This window comes from Euprymna scolopes, chromosome 42 (genome assembly GCF_053919585.1).
Source record: "Euprymna scolopes isolate OS-2025 chromosome 42, ASM5391958v1, whole genome shotgun sequence".
Classification (NCBI taxonomy): Eukaryota; Metazoa; Mollusca; class Cephalopoda; order Sepiida; family Sepiolidae; genus Euprymna; species Euprymna scolopes.
Window position 1 is genome coordinate 67,406,994 of NC_136523.1, and position 20,000 is coordinate 67,426,993.

Here is a 20,000-nt window from a genome sequence, read left to right on the forward strand (position 1 = left end):
CCGAAAACCTATAAAAAAAAAAAATTTTATTGGTTGGTGTTCTGTTGTAGTTAAAGTAAACATTTACCTTTATTTTTTGGACTGTCATTTTTCTGTTTGTCGAGTTTGAAAATATATTTATTTGTCAGCTTTTCTTTTCTTTTTTTTTGTTTTTTCTTTTTTTTGTTGGTTTAGTCGCTTTCGTCCAATTCAAATGTTGTCTGCTTCAATTTAGATAGCGCTTTTTGATTGGCTAATCAAACTCCCAAAACTTCAATTAAAAAAGATAATAAATAAATAATAAGTAACTAATCAGAAAATAAAAAGTCACAAAAGTAAATAAATAAAATAAAAAGTCGAGTTAGCGTTTCAACATTTTTGAACAACGCTCGGCTGACACCGATAATTGCCGGTTTCGCCCGATCCATGCTTGATGAGAATTCACGAGAATTCCAGTCAAATTATGCAAGAGTACCTATGCACACACACACATATACACACACACACACATATATATATATATATATATATACTAGCATTTCAGCCCAGCGTTGCCCGGGTGTTTAGTTGTGTATGTTGAGCAAAAAAAAAAAAAAAAAGTTGTAGTAGGAAGGCAGACTCTAACCCATACCACGAAGGAGGAAAAGAACGGGGTAAAACCTAACGTTTATGCTGTTACGACCACCGCCAAACCGGAAGCGACATTTTTTTTTAAATAAAGGCTAGACAATCTAAAGGAGAGGATAACTTTCAAAAATATTGGCGAAAAAAGTCGCCCCCCCCCTGTAGAAAAGTGCCTAGTTGAAGGGGAAGATATTAATGTTTGTAGCCAATTTTTCGATATTTGTCGTATGAAAGGTCGAACTTTAAAACGATACTGATCTTGGTAAAATCCATTGCCTTTATTGAAAGTTTAAGGCAGACATGCAAACAGACATACATACATACGTTTATATATTGGTAACTAAAAATTTTCAACCCAAACTGATGAAAAAGCTTGCCCTATCTCTGAATACCCTTTATGTAAAATTTCAAATACTTAGACCAGAAATTGTCTGAGTAATTTGGAAGAGACCGCAGAGGTCGATTTTTTTTTAACTTTGACCCTTATTATGACCCCTTAAAATGTATTGCTTTGGGCTCAAATCAAGTTATTGTTAGATCCATATCCAAGGAACCTATATCTAAAATTTCAAGTGTTTAGACCCCAAATTGTCGGAGTTCTCAAATCGTTGAACTTTGACCCCTTCACAGCCAAATTTCTGGCCGAAAACCGATCACATAGATTTTCCCAAATCTCAGTACCCTGTATATCAAATTAGTTAATTGCTAATTCTTATCTTATATATATATATACACACACAGACACACACATATATATATATATACACACACACACATATTAACTTAAATGTAACTGAATTAAAACTTTTTATAACAATAAACAATAAAGATCTTTGGATACAAGGCCAAATTTTAATGTAGAGTTAAATAGCTTGGAATGATGTAGTCTAAACGAAGGATCCAAATCTAGTAAGCAAATATAGTTTCTATTATTCTAAACTGGATAAGAAATATAAAGTATAAAGCTCAACAGAGATTAGAAACATTGTTCCATAACCGCGAGCATTTTTTAGTATTTAGTTGTAGTATTGATGGTGAAATAAGTGGTACCGTTTCCAGATCAATAAAACAACTTAACAATAAACTAGCAATTATTAAAAAATCAAATTAGCAATTAGTGGATTGGAAATTAATTGATATTGTTCTTTGACAACTAAAGCTCGTAAAATCCCTCCTAGTTGATTTACTCTTGTTCTCAATGTTTTTATCCAAAATGAAAGAGTAAACAACTTTTTATTGGCCGGTTTTGTTGTCAGAATAATTATTATGAGGATATATATTATTTCATTTAGGTATCCAAGAACACAATACACAAATTGTAATTTTGGTTTTTGGGGCGATGAGTAACTCCAGTAAATTATGGATGGATGGCAGATGTAGGTTAAATCCATGGGTATATAATCAGCTTTAAGATTAAAAAAGATTTTCAAACGCCATAATGCTTGAAATTGTCCAACCGGTCTTGAAACAATTGTAACTTACAATGAAATACACTTTTTGTTGCTACCAATTCCTTTTGTGAAGTCTTGGTTTTGTTAATGCAGTATATTCATGCTCAATTATGAAATATGATAATTTTGTAGCTTACATTTTAAGTCATCTCCTTTGGCTTAAAATTCATTGGTATATGAAAATTTACTGAATTATATGAACCCAGTAAAATTCAGTATATTACAACCAAGTCTAATGTATATATATATATATATATATATATATATATATATATATCTTTTTTGGTTTTATTAAAAGTTCAAATGAGATTACAAATAATAATAAATGGCCAAATAAGTATAGTAAATGAATAAATATATCCATAAACGTGATAATTTTGTGTTCACTCAATCCTAAAATCAATTTCATTGTGTTAATACAGGTTGGAATGATAAGTGTCGCCCCAAAGAAAACAACACTACAGCTTTCTTTTAAAACTTTTATTAAAAATATCAATTCAGGTAACTTTATGTAGTAGAGCTGACATCTATTCAATGTAGCCGCTTTCAGCCTCAATCACTACTTAATACGGATCTGGAACAATGCATACTTGTCCATATGTTATTTGTAAAGTTGAAACTTTTTTTTTTTTCAAGAGAAAATTGTCTTGTGTGTGTTAGGGTTTATTTTTTGTTCAAAAGTTCTCAATGGCAGACAATAAATATTTTTTGGAAAGGAATTCTTTTTCGTTGGAAATCTTGCATGACTAGGTAGAAAATTTCAATGAAACAGTTTATTCTTTTTTTAAGAAAATCTTGCACGACCGAGGACAAATTCAAGAAAACAGTTCTTAATTGAAAAAGTTGCTTCGAATTTTGGGCAAATTTTAAAAGACCCTCCAAAACCTGAAATTTGGCAAATCATGTCTTAATATTTACTGTTAAAATTGCATAAAAATCTGTGGTATTAAAATTTTTACAATTTTTTGCATAAAACTAAAATTAAATAGATTTTGCCTACCTTTAATTCTAGTAGCTGTGTTCCCAAATTGATACTGACCAATTAATTAGTTTAGGAATGAATCCTATACATAGAAATATATACATAAGCATATACACATAGCTAACTTTATAATCACTCTTTTTGAAAATCTCCTTCCCTTTTCATGATTGTTCTAATCAAACAACCAGTCTTGAAAGTGGAAAAGCAATGTCAGCAAGCGGTTATTTTCAATATTGGATACTGATAATATTCTGCAAGTTATAATAGCAGTTATTTTCTCCATTGCTACTAACATTTTTTTTTTTTTTTTTTTTTTTTTTTTTTTTTTACACAGGCATCACAACATTATCAAGGCCAAGAGGCCACTCAAGGATAAGGGTTAAAGAGTGTACAGTAGAAATTGGAAAATATAGTAATCATTAGTAATGAAAATTCAGTAAATTTGTTAACTTATATGTAACGGCTCATCAAGAACTTATTTACGTCAGACTTGAAGACAATCATATTGTACTTAGCCGGAAAGCAGGAAAACGGAAGACAATTCCACAGGCGTGCAGTTCTAAGAAAGAAGCTTTGTTCATGGAATCTACGTTTAGGTTTAGGCACAGATAAAGAGTGGGGGGAATTATTGATAGTGTTTTCAGCTACACGAGTGTTTCTTGTGAAAGTTTGGCGAGGGGGGGACCATAGACTGAAGCTCAGTCGAACACTTTCCATGAAAATAACGATACATCAGAGACAAGCTCGCAACATCTCTTCTGTGAGATAGAGGTTGTAGGGAAGAGAAAAGGACATATCCTATGAGGCTACAAAGTCTATTTTGAACTCTATCAAGGCAGGACAAGTCCTTTCTAGCAGCTCCTGCCCAGACGTGGCAACAGTATTCCCCCCTTGGATGTACCTGGCTCTTATATAGATAGAGAATTGCATCAGCAGTGAAATATCTACTGGATTGATAGAAAGATCTCACCATTTTTCCAGCGGCCCTGGCAACAGATTTGATGTACGTGTTCCATTTAAGATCAGGAGTAATTGTCAACTCCTGAAACGATAGCCATTCATTTGAATTGATGCCAGATGTGGATCAGAATGTTGATGATGTAAAGAGAAGCTTGGTTTTAGATGCATTAAAAGTAACCAGCCACTCCTTTCCCCATTGTACCACGTGCTCAAGATCAGAGGAGAGAGGATCAGAGAGAACGTTTACTGTCTTAGATGTGCGACCATAAATGGTAGTGTCATCAGCATAAATGTCTACAAATGATGTAAGGATGTGATTTGGAAGATCATTAATGTAGATCAGGAAAAGAGTTGGGCTCAGGATGGACCCCCGAGGGACACCAACATTAATACTGTGAGCTTCTAATTTTGCCCCTCAACTACTACTCTTATGAACCTATCAGAAAGAAATGATTTAATAATTGAGAAGACATTTCCAGCTATACCATAGCTAGAGATCTTGTGAAGTAAACCTTTATGCCATACCCTATCAAAGGCCTTTGATATGTCAAGAGCAATTGCCCTAGAAAGGTTGCCTACGTCGAGAGATTTGCTAATACTATGAGATATAACTGTAAGCACATCTGCTGTAGATCTAGCAGAACGGAAACCATATTGAGTGTCACTAAGAAGGTTATTTTTGTTGAGATGGTTGATTACTTCTGTATTTAACAGATTCCAGCAACTTACTCATGACGCACAGGAGACTTATTGGCCTGTACTGAGAGGGGGATGAACAATCACCTGAATTCTTAAATACAGGGCATACTGATGAGATTTTCCAGGGTGATGGGAAGCTATTCTCCTTAAGACAATGTTTAAACAGTTTTGTAAGTATGGGTGCTAGTTCTGGTTGAAGTTTTTTGAGTACGATAATTGGAATACCGTCAGGGCCGGTTGCTTTACTGGAATCAAGGTTTTTGATTAGCTTCGCAACATCACGTACAGATATATGTATATCACATAGCGTGTTTTCTGATACAGAAGGAAATATTGGAGGTTGGTGGCCTTGGTCGCAAAGGGTAGAATTAGCTGCAAAGTTCTTGGCAAAGAGTTTGGCTTTGTCTGATGCTGACGAGATTACCTCATGTCCATTTATGATAGTTGGGATAGAGCACACGCTTCTGTTCAGGATTGTTTGCTATTTGCCAAAACTGGTGGGAACCAAGCCGCTGCTCAGCTACTTTGGACTTGACGGATTGAGCATACAACTCTCTAGCATTCTTTATTACTTTCTTACAATGGTTGCTGGCAGTCCTGAAAGCGGCTTTGGTTTCCATACATCTATTACGTTGGAAGCAGTGGAAAAAGTGGTTTCTGTGCGCAATGGCAGCAGCACATTCTGGAGAGAACCATGGCTGGCTGTTAGATTTTTGCTGAAACTTTTTCGAGGGTATGAAATGGTCTATACCTGCAATTAACCATTCCGTCAGGTCTGATACTATAGAGGACACATCCTTTTTAAACCTGGAATGCAGAGGTAGATCTGATATAAATGTACAGAAGCTATCCCAGTCAGCCTTAGTGTATCGATATACTGTACGATGGAGAGGTACGTCTGGGGACTTATTACATTTCATTTTTATCTTAATTGATACAACAGAGTGGTCGGAAGATCCAAGAGGAGACAGAACAGAAACTGAACAAAGTTCAGGGCAAGTTATGAGAAAAAGGTCTAGTAGACTCACATACTGGCCGTCATTGTCTGGCACACGGGTGGGTTCGTGAACAATCTGAGTGAGGTCATAAGCAATGAAGAAATCATATGTGTGTTCATGTGTATATTAGGATGAATATGCACATATGTCTCACCCCACCTCCTACCACTTACCGCTACCTACTCTCCCTAACACTTCACCCCACTAAAAATAATATAAACTTCTAATGAAAAGGTTTCCACCAGACTTTGAATTATTATCGGCTGGACCCAAAACAAATTTAAACAAGCACTTGCCCTATTCAGATATATACACAGCTATGCAGATTACCCAGTATAGAGCTTGGAAATTATTACCAAACGGATGTAAAGAATGTATAATATGGATTTTACCAAGCAAGTTGGATCAACAAAAACATTCATATCCTTTTTCTACAAATCCTCCTGCTACAGGACTTCTGATAAATGTATTATTTTCACTTTGACTTTCCATGTCTCACTGACTTTAGCAAATAAGGTGCATACCTTTATAACTATTTGCTAATATTTTCTCTCCTCTGATGAGATGGTAGACATCGAAACCCTATAGGTTAAGGAGATTAATTTTCTAAAACATTCTTTGTCTTGCTTAGAATAATAAAAATTCTTTGATATGAAACTCAACCACTTCATTTCATTTCAATGAGAGTTTTTTGAAATTCATTGAATTACAATTTAATTTATTTGCTCTATCTTGCATATCGAGCAATTCTTGTTTAGATGGGATAACTTATAGAATATTACTGCCAGTAATATTTTGTAAACCTACAATCTAACGTTTACATAACCACTGATAAAACAAAACTATAAAACTATAAAATAAAAACTATTCCGAAGTGTGTATATCAAAATAACTCTGGTAGATCTAATACCTCTACTTTAGTTTAGAGCTGAATTTATACCTGCAGCATTTTCAGCATATAAGTCAATATGTGCTTTCCCTTACAAAGAGGTGGTTGTCTATTTGTCTCTTCTGTCCGAATACAGAAAGCTAAATACATACACACACAGTTATATATACTAGTGGGACCTGTGGAAATTCCACAGGGGACTCATTCATATGTAGTATATTGATGTTGGTATTCTGTAGATGTTCAGTGTAAATGAAGATGCTCTGATATTATTGTAGCTTTTTTGTTAAAACTGCAAAAGTATTTATCTAAGCTAGCACGAACGCCCGGTAAAGCCCGTTCATAAAGTATGTTTAAATATGATATTATTTTAATTCTTGCAGATTTCGTATATATTATTATACTTAATGTTCTATCGATTTTTATATGTTATAAAGTTGCGATTTCAAAAATAAAAAAATATATCCATATGATTTGGGTGCATTAGCTTGAATCGAAACTGAAATAAAATCTTATGAAAAAAGTATATATATATATATATATATATATATATATCTTGAGTTCCTTCAGCCATAATTGAAACCGACGGCATAATCACGTTGACATATCGGTTCTTGTCACATCACTGAAGTTAAGCAATGTTGAGCCTGGCTAGTACCAGATGAGTGACCATTTGGAAATTCTAGGTGCTGTAGGTGCTTTGCGCTTATCTCGGCATTTGTTTCCAGTTGTCTTGGACTTCCACTTGCCACTGGTATTCAATAATGTTGCTGGAGGAGAGGTGTGGTTGGAGATTGCGCAACTTTTGCCACAAGAATTTCACATGCATGCACCATTACAGTGGATATTCATAGTCTGTCAAGACTGAAAGAAGCCTTAATCAAAACCAAAACTTATGAAGAATTCTTGATAAAATTATTTGTAAAAAAAATAGATGATTTAAGTGAAATCGGCTATAATCGAAACCGAAACGAAAACTTATGAAGAATTCTTGGTAAAACTATTTATGACAAGAAATAGAAGAACATAATAATTAAAGGACCCGGATGTAAGTGTAACACACAAAAGAACACACACGCTATCATATATATATACTCCTCTAAACTTGGTGGATTTTTGTGTATTGATATTCATATTAATTTCTGTTTATTTAAAAAGAAAATACTATTAATTTCTATTTATTTAAAAAGAAAAAACTATGGGTTGTGAAATTCTATTCATCTGCAAAAGATCAAGCTAATTTGCATATTCTTTTAAACATTCACTTTAATTAATTCCTTATTAGTTTTTCGGTTTTCTTATGAGATGATAATCTTTAGTTAACTATTACATGTAATTATATTAATGCAGATGTTCTACATGATTTATACTTGCATATTATTTGCGTAAAAAGGTTATAGTAAACACAAACTTCTTTCTATATATATTTATGTATGTGTATATATATTTGTTTAAAAAATTTTGCCTAACAAACTCCTGTGTCAGTTTTTGGACTACAGACATGAAACATAATATATAGGATATTCGAACTCATGCGAATTGAGTTTTATATTTGGGTTTTAGCCGGGGAAAATCTGTGCAAAAGTGAAAATTAAATTTTAAAAAAATAGAATTGGCATGGTGAAGATCGAACGACGGCATTACGAATATATATGCGTAACGTAATAATTATTGGTTCATCTTTTGCAGCAAACATGTCTTCATAGCTCAGACATTAAGATCAAAGGGAAAAGAAAAACATAAGCTAAACGTGTTGGTTTCAATTCTCGGTGGTGGCGCACAAGTCATTTTTTTTTTTTTAACTTTTTAAATCATTACTATATATTGGGTCCAAAATACGGAATCTGCATTAATCAAATATCATATTTAAGCATATTTAACGACCAGGCAATACTGGGCGGCCTGCTAGTATGTATATATATATATATATAGATGAGAGATGGAGAGACAGAAAAGAATGAAATAATAAAACAAAAGTAAAGTCACATAGTGTACAAATTTATTATAATCAAATATTGCAATAAAAAGTAATTTATGTAAATTTAATCTATACATTTTCAAAGACATTTTTTTCTCAAGAGAAAAAACAAATTCCTAATCATTTGTACATTTGAAAAATTTATAAAACAATTATAAGTTATATAAAAAGTAAGAAAAAATGTCATTGTTGCTAAAAAATCTATTCAGTTAATTCTTACAACAAAAAGAAAGAAAAAAATGATGACAAAAGGATAAAAGAAACTCGTTAAATTTAATTTAAAATATTGAAAATATAAAAAAATTAAATCTAACAGTTTTTTTTTTTTACAGACATTAACATAAATTTGGGGAAGTCAACATAATGAATGTAAAAAAATATATCTGAAAGAATATAAGCAAAAAATTTTGGATTTCAAATATATAGGATTTGATTAAAAATAAAGTTAAAAATGCAGAAATACCTTTTAATTCAAATACTACTGTAGTGTCACATCTTCATACAGGGTGTTTCAAAAGTCTTGGGAACATTACAAATGCGTATATCTCATGAACTATTCCAGGTAGAAAAATGAAACTGGTGTCATTTTAAAGCTTGCTTAATCAAGTTTTTGGTCATACTAATGATTTTCGTCTTATCTTTCCATGTGCAGTAATGGCGTTCTCTAAACAAGACAAGGCGTTTTGCGTCCTCCAATTTGCAAAGACTGAATCGTGGACATGTGTTCAGCGTGCATTTCGCAGGAAATTTAAAAAAGAAGTCCCTGAAAGGAAACCCATTGTCAGATGGCATGCTAAATTTGTGAAAGATGGGTGTTTGTGCCCAAGTAAGCGAACAGGTCGCCCTTCAACTTCAGAAGATGCAGTTGAGCAAGTCCGGAAGCCTTTCAGCAGAGCCCCCGTAAATCAGTGAGAAGAGCCAGCAGGGAACTTCAGCTTGCTCCAGCAACTGTCTGGCGTGTCTTAAGGAAACGACTGCAAATGCTACCTTACAAGCTCAAGTTGGTCCAAAAGTTGAAGGACACTGATAAGCCACTTCGCCGTGACTTTTGCATTGCAATGCAAGAGAAGTTGGAAGATAACGGCTTTGATGACCGGTTTGTTTTTAGCGATGAGGCGACCTTCTATCTGAATGGCAAAGTTAACAAGCAAAGCACTCGCATATGGGGTACTGAGTGTGACTTTTTCCTTTGGGGCTTTGTCAAGCAACAAGTCTATGTGCTGCCCCTTCCAAGAAATATTGACGAACTAAAGGCTCGAATAACGGCAGTTGTGGGAACCATTGACGTCAAGATGCTGGAACGCGTTTGGCAGGAAATGGACTATCGACTAGATGTCTGCCGTGTGACGAATGGTGCTCATATTGAGCAAGTTTGAAGATTCCCCACAAAACTTGAAACTTTAACCTTTCCAACGGTACCAATTTCATTTTTTAACTCCTAATAGTTTTTGAGTTATTAAAAATCTTTATGTTCCCAAGACTTTTGAAACACCCTGTATTTTTAGAATGTTTTTACAAATAAAACCATGCTGCATGTAAATACAAAATTATTTTAGCAAAAAATAAAATATGTTTATGCATCAACATTTACAAATAAATGTGGAGTCGTTTTTACGTTTTTTCTTTTTTAACAAAATTACTTGTAGTACTTCTACAGTTTACAAATCATACTGAAATAATTTTTATTTAGAAACCCATAAAAATGCTATTTCAAACTTAAGCATTACAGACCATAGAAATTTCAGATTAAGATGAATGAAAGAAAGTTTTATTTTAAAGTGAAGTGTGTCAGCTATTTTGAAATATTTTGATGCGACCATACCAACAAGCAGAAATTTATATGTAATGTGAACAAATGTTGTCAGTTCTCTACCCAGGTTGTTTTCACCTTATAAATCTTCCTTCTCCTATAGTAACTCCTTGTTTTTCAGTGGTAATATGCTTTGTTTTGGGTGAAGTAAAAAGAGAAATAAAAAGATGTGCACACAACGATAAACATGTTATTTCCAAGTGTAACCAAACAACAGACAGATCCTCCTATGGAGATGAGAAGATTTTTGTAAAAATTATTTTTTTTATTTTAGATGATGTGGCATTTTAACATTCATTATTCAGGAATCCTTGCTTTTTGCAAATTCCAACACTGGGTGTTGCACTCAACTACAGAAAAGGAAGAGGCCGAATTTAGGATTTTCTTTCTTCCATAAACTTTTCTTTTTTTGGTAGAATTTGTAAGTTATTTAGTTATTCTAACAAATCAGAATAATTCCCAACTCAAAGTATGCAGCAGTTCCTGATATTAAACTTTAATCCATAATGTAACTTCCAGCATGAGTTTCAATTTCCCAAATTTATTCATTAAATTGTTATTCATTTATTTAAATCGTTAGGTGAAAGTACAGAATAATTTTTTTAAAAAAACCTTTATTTCTTTGTGTAAAAAATAACTTTCTTAATAATGTTACTTCAGCATGATCAGTAAACTGTAAAATATTTCGAGAGCTATTCCTAACCAGAGAAGAGGGCTGTACTTTCACGGTACTTTAACATTAAACTAGACTACCCGTGACCCGTTGGGTCAGTATGTTATATTAGCTATGGAATTAATGTATGAGCGTGACACTTGTGATGTAACGAAAATAGTTTTTTGTGACAGACCAGAACCATTTCTATGAAAGTATATTAAAATGAAAAAAGAATATAGATAGATTTCTATGAGTTGTTCTGTTTATAATTGTTTATTTTTGAAAAAAAAAAAAAACTTACAGCCATTGAATTATAAGTGGTTTGCCATACTTATAGGTAAATGTGCACTGAACAGATACCATAAAGTTAAATTCAAATTTTGGTATATCTTTTAATTTAAACGCAAAAAAAAAACAAAAACAATTGGGACGCTGAAAACATACACAATAAAACAATACATTTTATTGCCGCATTGATTATTTATTTGTAATGCAAATTAAAAAAAACATTTTTGGGGTTATTTATTTATGTTGGTAGTCTAGAAGAAAATGTATGAATGTTTTTTTAAAAAAGGTGTATTAAAAAATGGAGAATAAATTTTTTTAAAACTTGAAGGCGGTGGGTAAATCGCTGTTGTAAAATACCCTTATGGTTGTCAACAGATTAAAGTAGATTTATTTATAAGAAAATTGCGTTAAAATAACTTAAACGTAATACAGAAATGAACAATGTAAAAAAAATGCAAAAAGTATTAACAATTGTTTATTTGGATAATTTAAACACGAAAAAAATCAATTGGGATGCTGAAAACGTACACAGTAAAACAATATGTTTATTGTTGCGTTGATTATTTGTTTATGTACGCATGCGCGCAACCGGAAGTCGTAAACCGAATGTTGGGTTACAACACCCGTTACAAGGTCATTTGAGTTTTATAATTATATTGATTTAATAACTAAATTAATAAAAATTAATACAAAACTTGACAAACCACAATAGTAAGTAACCCAAAATAGAAAGTCTTTAATATCAGAAACTAAACTTGATTGGACACCGTTTTGTGCAAACTTTATTTGATGATTCTTTTGATGCACCGTCATTCTTTTAGTTTACCATTTTAAACATATGTTTAACCTTGATAACTAATCTCAAATATAGGTTAATGTTTATGTAAGGTTTTTCCATCAGTATAAGATTCTTGATGTTGATAATTAATAAATCTACTTAATAAACTTGAATGAGTATATTTGAAGCTGATGGGACGGTTTTAGAACCGTTGGACAAAAAAGCTAAAATTTGGTCAGAATGATCTTTCCTAAGTTCATAACATCAGTTGTGTAATCTGTTTATTTCTTTAAAGTATTTTAACGTCTGATCTCTTGTACTTGGTTTCTAAAGTCTAGCAGGTATTGAATAAAATCCAATTTAGGATTGGATGAATATGCTATCCTCCAACTACCTAATATTAAATCGTACTAATGTAGTGAATAAGAGTGAATAATTTATGCATTTTGCCATGTAGAGTTTAAGTAACCTGGATGCCCGGTATTGCCCGAGTGTTTGGAAGTGTTTGTTGAGCAAAAAAAAAAAAAAGTGGTAGTAGACAGGCAGGCTTGAACCCGTACTGTGAAGGAGGAAAAGAACGTGAAAAACAAACATGACTTCTTTGCTGTTGCATCCATCACCAAACCTGAAGTGACAAAAATTTAAATTAAGGCTAGTCAATTGAAAGAGGGGATGTCTTTCGAAAATTTCAGCAAAAAAAGCGACATCTCCTTGTAGAAAAGTGCCTAGGTGAGGGTGAAGGAATTAATGTTTTTAGCCAATTTTTTGATATTTGTCATCCTAAGGGTCGAGTTTCAAAACGATATTGTTCTCGTGAAAATCTGTTGCCTCTGTTGAAAGTTTTTGTGAGACATACATACATTTAAACAGACAGGTGAGATTTATATTATAGACTAGCGGGGGTGCTGGTGTTGCCCGGGTGTTTGTAGGTGTAAAAGAAAAAAAAGTTTTGGTAGGGAGGTAGGCTCGAACCCGAAGCCTTAACACAAAGGTGGAAAAGAAAGGGAGGAAAAAAACGACTCCTTACCGCTCGGCCACGACAGTACCAGAACTGAAAAGCGTTTTAATTTTATGATTAAAAAGGTAAATGACAAATGCGTAAATTTAATGAGTTCAAACATCACGCCATAGGGAAAACTTAACTTTGGCTGCAAGAAGCCAGTTTCCCCCCAAGATGTTGGGGAAAACCAGCTCCCCATTAAAAGGGGAGTGTCCAAATGAATAGCAATTGTCTGCTCCCGCATTGATCAAACCTTATTGCTGTCTGGACGTCCCAGCACAAAAGGCCGAGAACACATCTTCGCTTTCAGTTTCGCTTTTTTATATGGAAAAGCCAAACAAATATGTAAAGATTTTTAAAAAATCGCAAAAATAGCGTGTAAAAGTCTTTCAAATTAAAGATACCCCCGACCTCGTTTCGTAAATCATAGATATTATAATCTAGGTAGCATATAAAAGGTTCTAAGAAGCAATAACCGCCCCGAGCATCCCCCTGAAAAAAGCCTTTGCCGGACATACACAAAAAATGTACACACACACTAAGACACATTTTGCCTTTTATATATATATAGACTAGTGGGGGTACCTGGCGTTGCCCGGGTGTTTGAAGGTGTGGAGAGGGGGTTAAAGAATAAGCAAAGTAATACCTGTTTCAACTTAAAAAAAAAATCGGAAAAACAAAAACAAAAAAATAAACAGCGAAAAAAAACAGCATAAATAACCCTGTTTCAATATAAAGTTTAAAAATCGAAGAAAAAAAATTTATCTGATACCTCAGATCAAACCTGCAATCTTAAGATAACGACGCTGTCACTTGTGCTATGAACCATTGTGCTATGAACACGTGAGCTAATGCAGGTCGGTTTTTATAATATTTAAACAAATGTAAGGGACAACATCTTTTGCGCGTGTTGACGCTATCTTGTCATGAAGGAATGACTTTTTTTCCACCTCTCCCTGTAAAAAAGTGAGCCGTTGAGGATGAAGAAATGAATGTTTTTAGCCAATTTTTCAATATTTGTCGTCAGAATGTTCGCGCTTCAAAATGATACTGATATGGCGAAAATCCATTGCCTCTATCGAAAGTTTTTAGTGGACATACAAACACACATTTTCGCTTTTATATATTAGACTATTGGAGGTACCCGGCATTGCCAGGGTGCTTGGAGGTGTAAAAGAAAGAAAAAAGTTCTGTTAGGTAGGTAGGCTCAAACCCGGACCCTTGAGGTCACTAGGCTGATAACTTACTGCGGGCATAAAACTGAGAATGGGTGAAATTAAACGATGACGAAGTTAAACGATTACAAAGTTATGTGATAGGTGCATGAATTTAATGAGGTCAAAGATCACACCATGACTGAAGTCCCACACTTAACATTTACTACGAGGCAGTTGTTTTGGTTTTGTTTCCCCAACATGTTGGATTGGGGGAAAAGCTAGTTCCCAATAAAAAATGGGAGTGTCCAAAATGAATAGCAATTGTCTGATATGACGGTTTTCACTGCATTGATCAAAGCTGATTTGCTTTATGGACGTCCCCGGCGCAAAAGCCGAGGAACAGACATTGTTTCAATTTAGTTTCACTTTATTTATACTAAAAAGCCGAATAAACAGGTGACACCGCAAAATAGTGTGATTTTTATAAAAGTCAATCAGAATAAATCTAGACACGACATCCCTTCACAAATCGTAGAGAGTATATAAATCGTAGAGAGTATATAAACAGTTCTAAGACATAGTAACACCCTGGAGATCTCGGCGAAAAAAGGACATACAAAAAATGTGTACACACATTTTGCCTTTTATATATATAGATGGCAACTATCTTTTCTATAAATGGAAATGTATGTTTGTTACGTACCAATAATCTAAATAACTACTGGACTGATTGCTTGGACATTTTGGTATTTTCATCGTACTCATACATGTTTTTATATCTCTCCTTTTAATTATAATGTTATACTTTATTTTTATTTAATAAATTAGGTGGTTTTCTTTGTAACTATGTTGCCATTTTTTTTATATGGGGAATTATCACCGCCGTTGATTCACCAGTCACGTGACATCGATAAAACATTAAACTTTTACAACATTGGTTTAGGCTGTAGGATGAATGTATACAGATACATTATCACAAATAACAAATGACTGCAGAATATCAGTAAAGCGTTTTTTTATTATGTTTATTTAGTTTTATAAATGTATCATATATAATTCATTTTTTTTAAAATAAATATGTTTATAAAAATGAGTAAAATCGTTAAATTTAATCAGTAAAAAAAGGTTACCTGTATAATGTACACACCCGTTATATTTTTTTTGTTTCTTTCAATTTTTTAAAATCTACTGAAAGAAAATGCAAAAAAAAAAAAAAAATCGATATTTAATGTCTTTTAGGGAGTGCTCTGTTTCAAATATAGTCTTCTGGTAAATCTATCCCCTATATTTTGGAACCATTCGATGAATACACAAAACTGATTTATTGAAGAGTCTGTTTAATTGCTCGTTATTGTTTGAGGACAATTTTACTTATTAATATTATTTTTACTTAAAAAAAATAACATTAAGACACTAAGTTATAATAAGTTTCATGAAACCACCACAAACTTTTACTTACCTTGTATTAGAAACGAGCGACCCCTAAAAATTTTTAAATATTGAATTTTTGGCATTAAAAAAAAAATTTTGCAGAATCTGGTAGATGAGTGCCAATCTGCTGAAAATACTGAAAAAAAAAAAAAAAATGAAAAGAACCTCTCCCAACCATACGAGCAATAATTTGGTTTTGTGTTTCCAATAAGGGGGATCGATTTACTAGAACTTTGTATTAGAAACTGAGCACCCTTTAAAAATCTTTAAATATAAAATATTTTGCATTTTGGTTTAATGTGTTAGTTTGCAATCGCTAATAATCACTCAAAAAATTGAAAAAAGATGAAATTAAAAAAATGGTACTTTGGCAAAATTTGACCCAGATCCTTGGGATTTTCCATCAAGTATGACTCTAACTTGACTGGCAATCACTGAATTAAGCAGAGTGCTGTCCAAATGTTGAAACACTAAATCAACATTTTTTTTGTTCGTTTTTTGTATAAAAAATGTAATTTTTAAATTATTTTTTGCGTGATGATTTTTTAACATCTGTTGACAAAAATAATTTGTAAATTTTCTTGAAAAATTTTTTTCTGTACTTTCACCTAACAATTCATGGTTTTCATAAAAAGCATTCATCTTTTTTTATAAAAAAAACAACTGCTTACAAAAGAAAAAGTTTATTGCCAATTTCCTTTAAAAAAATTTTTTTTTTTTAATAAGGTATTTGGAAGATTAATATGACAACTGATAAAAAAAAAAGAACCTATATTTTCAAACCAATAAAATATGCCTAAATTTGCCTACATTTGTATATGTAGTGTCCTGCAGGCCAGCTTCAGTTTTGCTGTTTCAGTTTCCCCTGTGGCCTTGCCAGGCCACTGTGTGAGAAAGAGAGAGAAATATGATTCAATGTTTTGTGTAAAATTCTTGAATAATTCTTTTTTCATATTAATGTTTTGTTTTTTTTAATTTTCAGAACCCATGGAGGATTTTATCTCCACCTAAAGAAAGGACCAATATGGGGTTTGGCTTGCAGCTTCATGGGATGTATCAAAATCAGACCAACACTATGCCTGATGTTATAGATCACCATGACAACAAACAAACCATTACCTCAAGTTCTAATTTTTTAGACTCTGAGATGAACAACTCCATGGTTGACGTGAGAACCATCAGTGGTGGTGTGTGCCCTGATTCCACAGGTAAGCCTGCCAGCAAGCTCACTTGGAAAGACCTGTCACCAACCAAGCTGAGAAACCTCTCCCAAAACTGCAGTAGTAGTGGAGGTTCTTCAGGTGATGAGAACCCCACTAGTGGTGTTATTTGGAGTGAGGATAGTGAAGTCAATAAGAACCAGCTGGTCACATGGAAGCAATTGTCACCAACTAAGCTTTCACCCCCTACAGATTGTCAGCCAGATAGTGGCTATTCTTCAAATGAAGTCAACCTTAAGACAAAGGAGGCTTCAGAAGGCAGCAACTCGTTTATCACGGCGTCGCAGAAGCCCATGAAGACTAGTTCTGGTAGTACAAGTAATGAATCGCCAGAGGATGCTTTGGAGTATTTCTATGATGAAGATTTCTCTGTCCAGTTTGAGCCCAACTTAAGCAATCCACCAATGGATATTGGCGACATCGGACATGATGAGATGTTCATTCTTCCACAAATGTTAAATGGTAGTTATCTGAGCTTTGAGTCGTTGAAGTCCTCGTCCGATGCGAACCCTGCACCGTTTGAAGACCAGTGCGAATTGGAGTTTTCTGATAACCAAAACTCTATGGAGATCTCTACTAGTGAAAGAGACATGCTGTGCTCAAGTGAAATGTTAGAGTTGAGTAGTGATCCATTGTTTACTCCAACACCAACAAGTGAGGCACCACCTTGTCACCTACTCAATGACAGCCTTGATAGGGCTGTAAAGAATGCTGAACTTCAGGGTAGCAAGACATCAGTGGATGCTCTTCATTCAGATGATGGACAATTGGCGATGGATTGCCACCTTCGCAAAGAAAATTATTACTTATCTTTTGTTGGATCGCAGAGTAAAAATAGTAGCTCAGATGTTGAAGTTTCAGTGGCAATATCCCAGGGGCCTGAATCCCGTGGACCTGAATCCGATGATGGTGGGACCAACCCAAGCTGTGGCTCTTCAGCTGAAGAAGTGTGCTCTAACAGCTTCCACTTCTGCCGACATGGGGATGCACCATCTAATTATTCCACTGCTATGCGAGTTATGCGGACAGAACATGGACCTAAGTCACGCTTGGTGAGTCGCCTCTCATCACTGCCAGAACAAGCTCAGGAGATTGATCAAGAATCCACCTCATCTGGCATGTCTGAATGCAATGGTCAGGGACGCATCATATCTCACAGTTTACCTCGTAATAGTTGCAGTTTCCAGACTTTTAGCTCCCTGAAAAATAAGGTCAATTTGTCAGAACGTCCAAAGACAATGGTCTCCTGGAAACAAATAAAGAATATGTATCGCAAAGGAAAACAACTTCCCAAACCAGCTGACTTCAATGGTAAAAGTTCAAGTATGCCAGATTTATGTTTGCGTACATGGCAGAAGGTTGCTGCCGATCGTAAGAAAGAGCTGGAGAGTAGTGAAGAAGAAAAAGGCGAGAACAAGCGCTACTCAGCCACTCTTGTTGAAATGTACCAACGGATGAAAGCCATGGGCAAAGCCCTTTCTCCAGATATTCACATTCCTGGTTGGTCACCAAACAGCAGTTTATCAAGTCGACCTGGAAGTGGACATTGGTCAGTGAACAGTGATGAAAAAGGTTATAACTCGACTAAAAGCCATGAAGATGGTTATTCTCCAATCTGCTTTGAAAAAACAGTGTGGGACACATCAAACTCACACTATCACACTGTTACTGCTGTTAATATCCAAGAAAATGCTCGGCAGAGAGATGTATACAATAATTCATTTGAGCTAAAATACCAACCACCAGCAACTTATAAACGTTCCCAGGCTACAGTGGTCTCTCCGCAGTCAATTAATGTATGGTTAGGGACAAAGAATTTCTCAGCTCAGTTTCCACCTCTCACAAGAGACTGTGGAGTTCAAACGTCTTTTGATGATGAGTGCTCCATGGCATCAGGCTTGAGGAGGAATTGTAAGTTACGTGTTCCCGATGCAAATTATTTACCCAAGTGTCAATGTCACATGATGGAAAACAATGAGAAAAAAACAGGAGAGAATTTCCGAATGCCTGGTAAGTTTGCACGTGAAGTTTTTTACTCGCACCGATCTTTGCCAGATTTGAGTTTCCTGACAGTTCCAGTTCCAAATTTTCAAGGTCTACAGAGACACTCGATGGAAAAACCAGGTTTTATCAACTCTCGACTTCATAGAACATCAAGTAATGAAGAAAAAGAATCTCTACAAGAACTCAAAAAACTACAAAGACCAGAAGCTATGCATATGTCAGGACCTTTCTGTAGCCGCCGGCCAGTGATGTTCCGACCAATTGGAGGCTCTCGGGGGGCCGACTGGCACTCCAGTAGTAGTGGATTAAGCACCAGTTCAACTTCTTCTGGAATTGATCCTGGCTACCTTGATTATCGATATGGAAGTTTTGGAAGTATCTCGCATTTACCATGTTGTGCGGCATTTTTGGACACAAGATATCTTTACAATAGTGCAGGCTTTGAGACTCTTCCACGTCTCATACGCCAACATGAAGAAGACCCGCAACGCAAAGGACGTGTTCTTGAACGGCGGTATGAGCGGTACCAGTACGAGAGCCACCCTGCCCATGCGCGCCAGAAACCCTGGAAGAAGTGGAGCGCTGGCAGCTCCTCAACCTCAAGTGGCACTTCAGTGCAAACGGAGACGTTGTACAGCGTCGCCGAAGAGAAGACACCAACCTCTCCTGAAAAGAGCATGGAAGAGAATATGGAAAAGAAAGAAGAATTCGAAAAGGTTCAAGATGAAAATTACAATAACAATCACATGTTCGACGACAAAAGCCAGTTAGAAGCTGCTGTCCAGCGTGTCCGTATGCGCAATACAGGGTTAACCTTAGCAGAAACGTATCGCCCAGATAAACGACCTCTGAAGTCTTGTCTGCGCAAACGTCAGAGGTCACTTTCCGACCCTTATGGTCAGTCTGGGTGGACTGATAACAAGAGTCGCATAGCTGCTGCTAGGCAACATCGACATTCGTATGGCTGTGACCGTGACCGTATGGCTGGTGCAGATGGCCCTGAAGACAACCGAGAGGCTTTTGATGCAATTGCTGCATCACCTGATGATATGTCACCTTCGGATGGTAGTGGAAGCGCAGTAGCTAATTCTGCAATT

At 34.8% G+C, this 20,000-nt stretch overlaps 1 protein-coding gene across 3 annotated transcripts in view; it reads left to right on the forward strand.

Moving 5' to 3' along the window:
* Positions 1 to 20,000, forward strand: part of LOC145267175 (uncharacterized) — a 496,153-nt gene that overhangs the window by 436,177 nt on the left and 39,976 nt on the right. For all 3 annotated transcript variants that reach the window (XM_080123233.1, XM_080123232.1, XM_080123234.1), the window contains one exon: positions 16,662 to 20,000. This exon is cut by the window's right edge and continues 214 nt beyond it. In XM_080123233.1, the coding sequence (XP_079979359.1) occupies positions 16,662 to 20,000 (3,339 nt within the window). The remainder of the gene's footprint in view (positions 1 to 16,661) is intronic.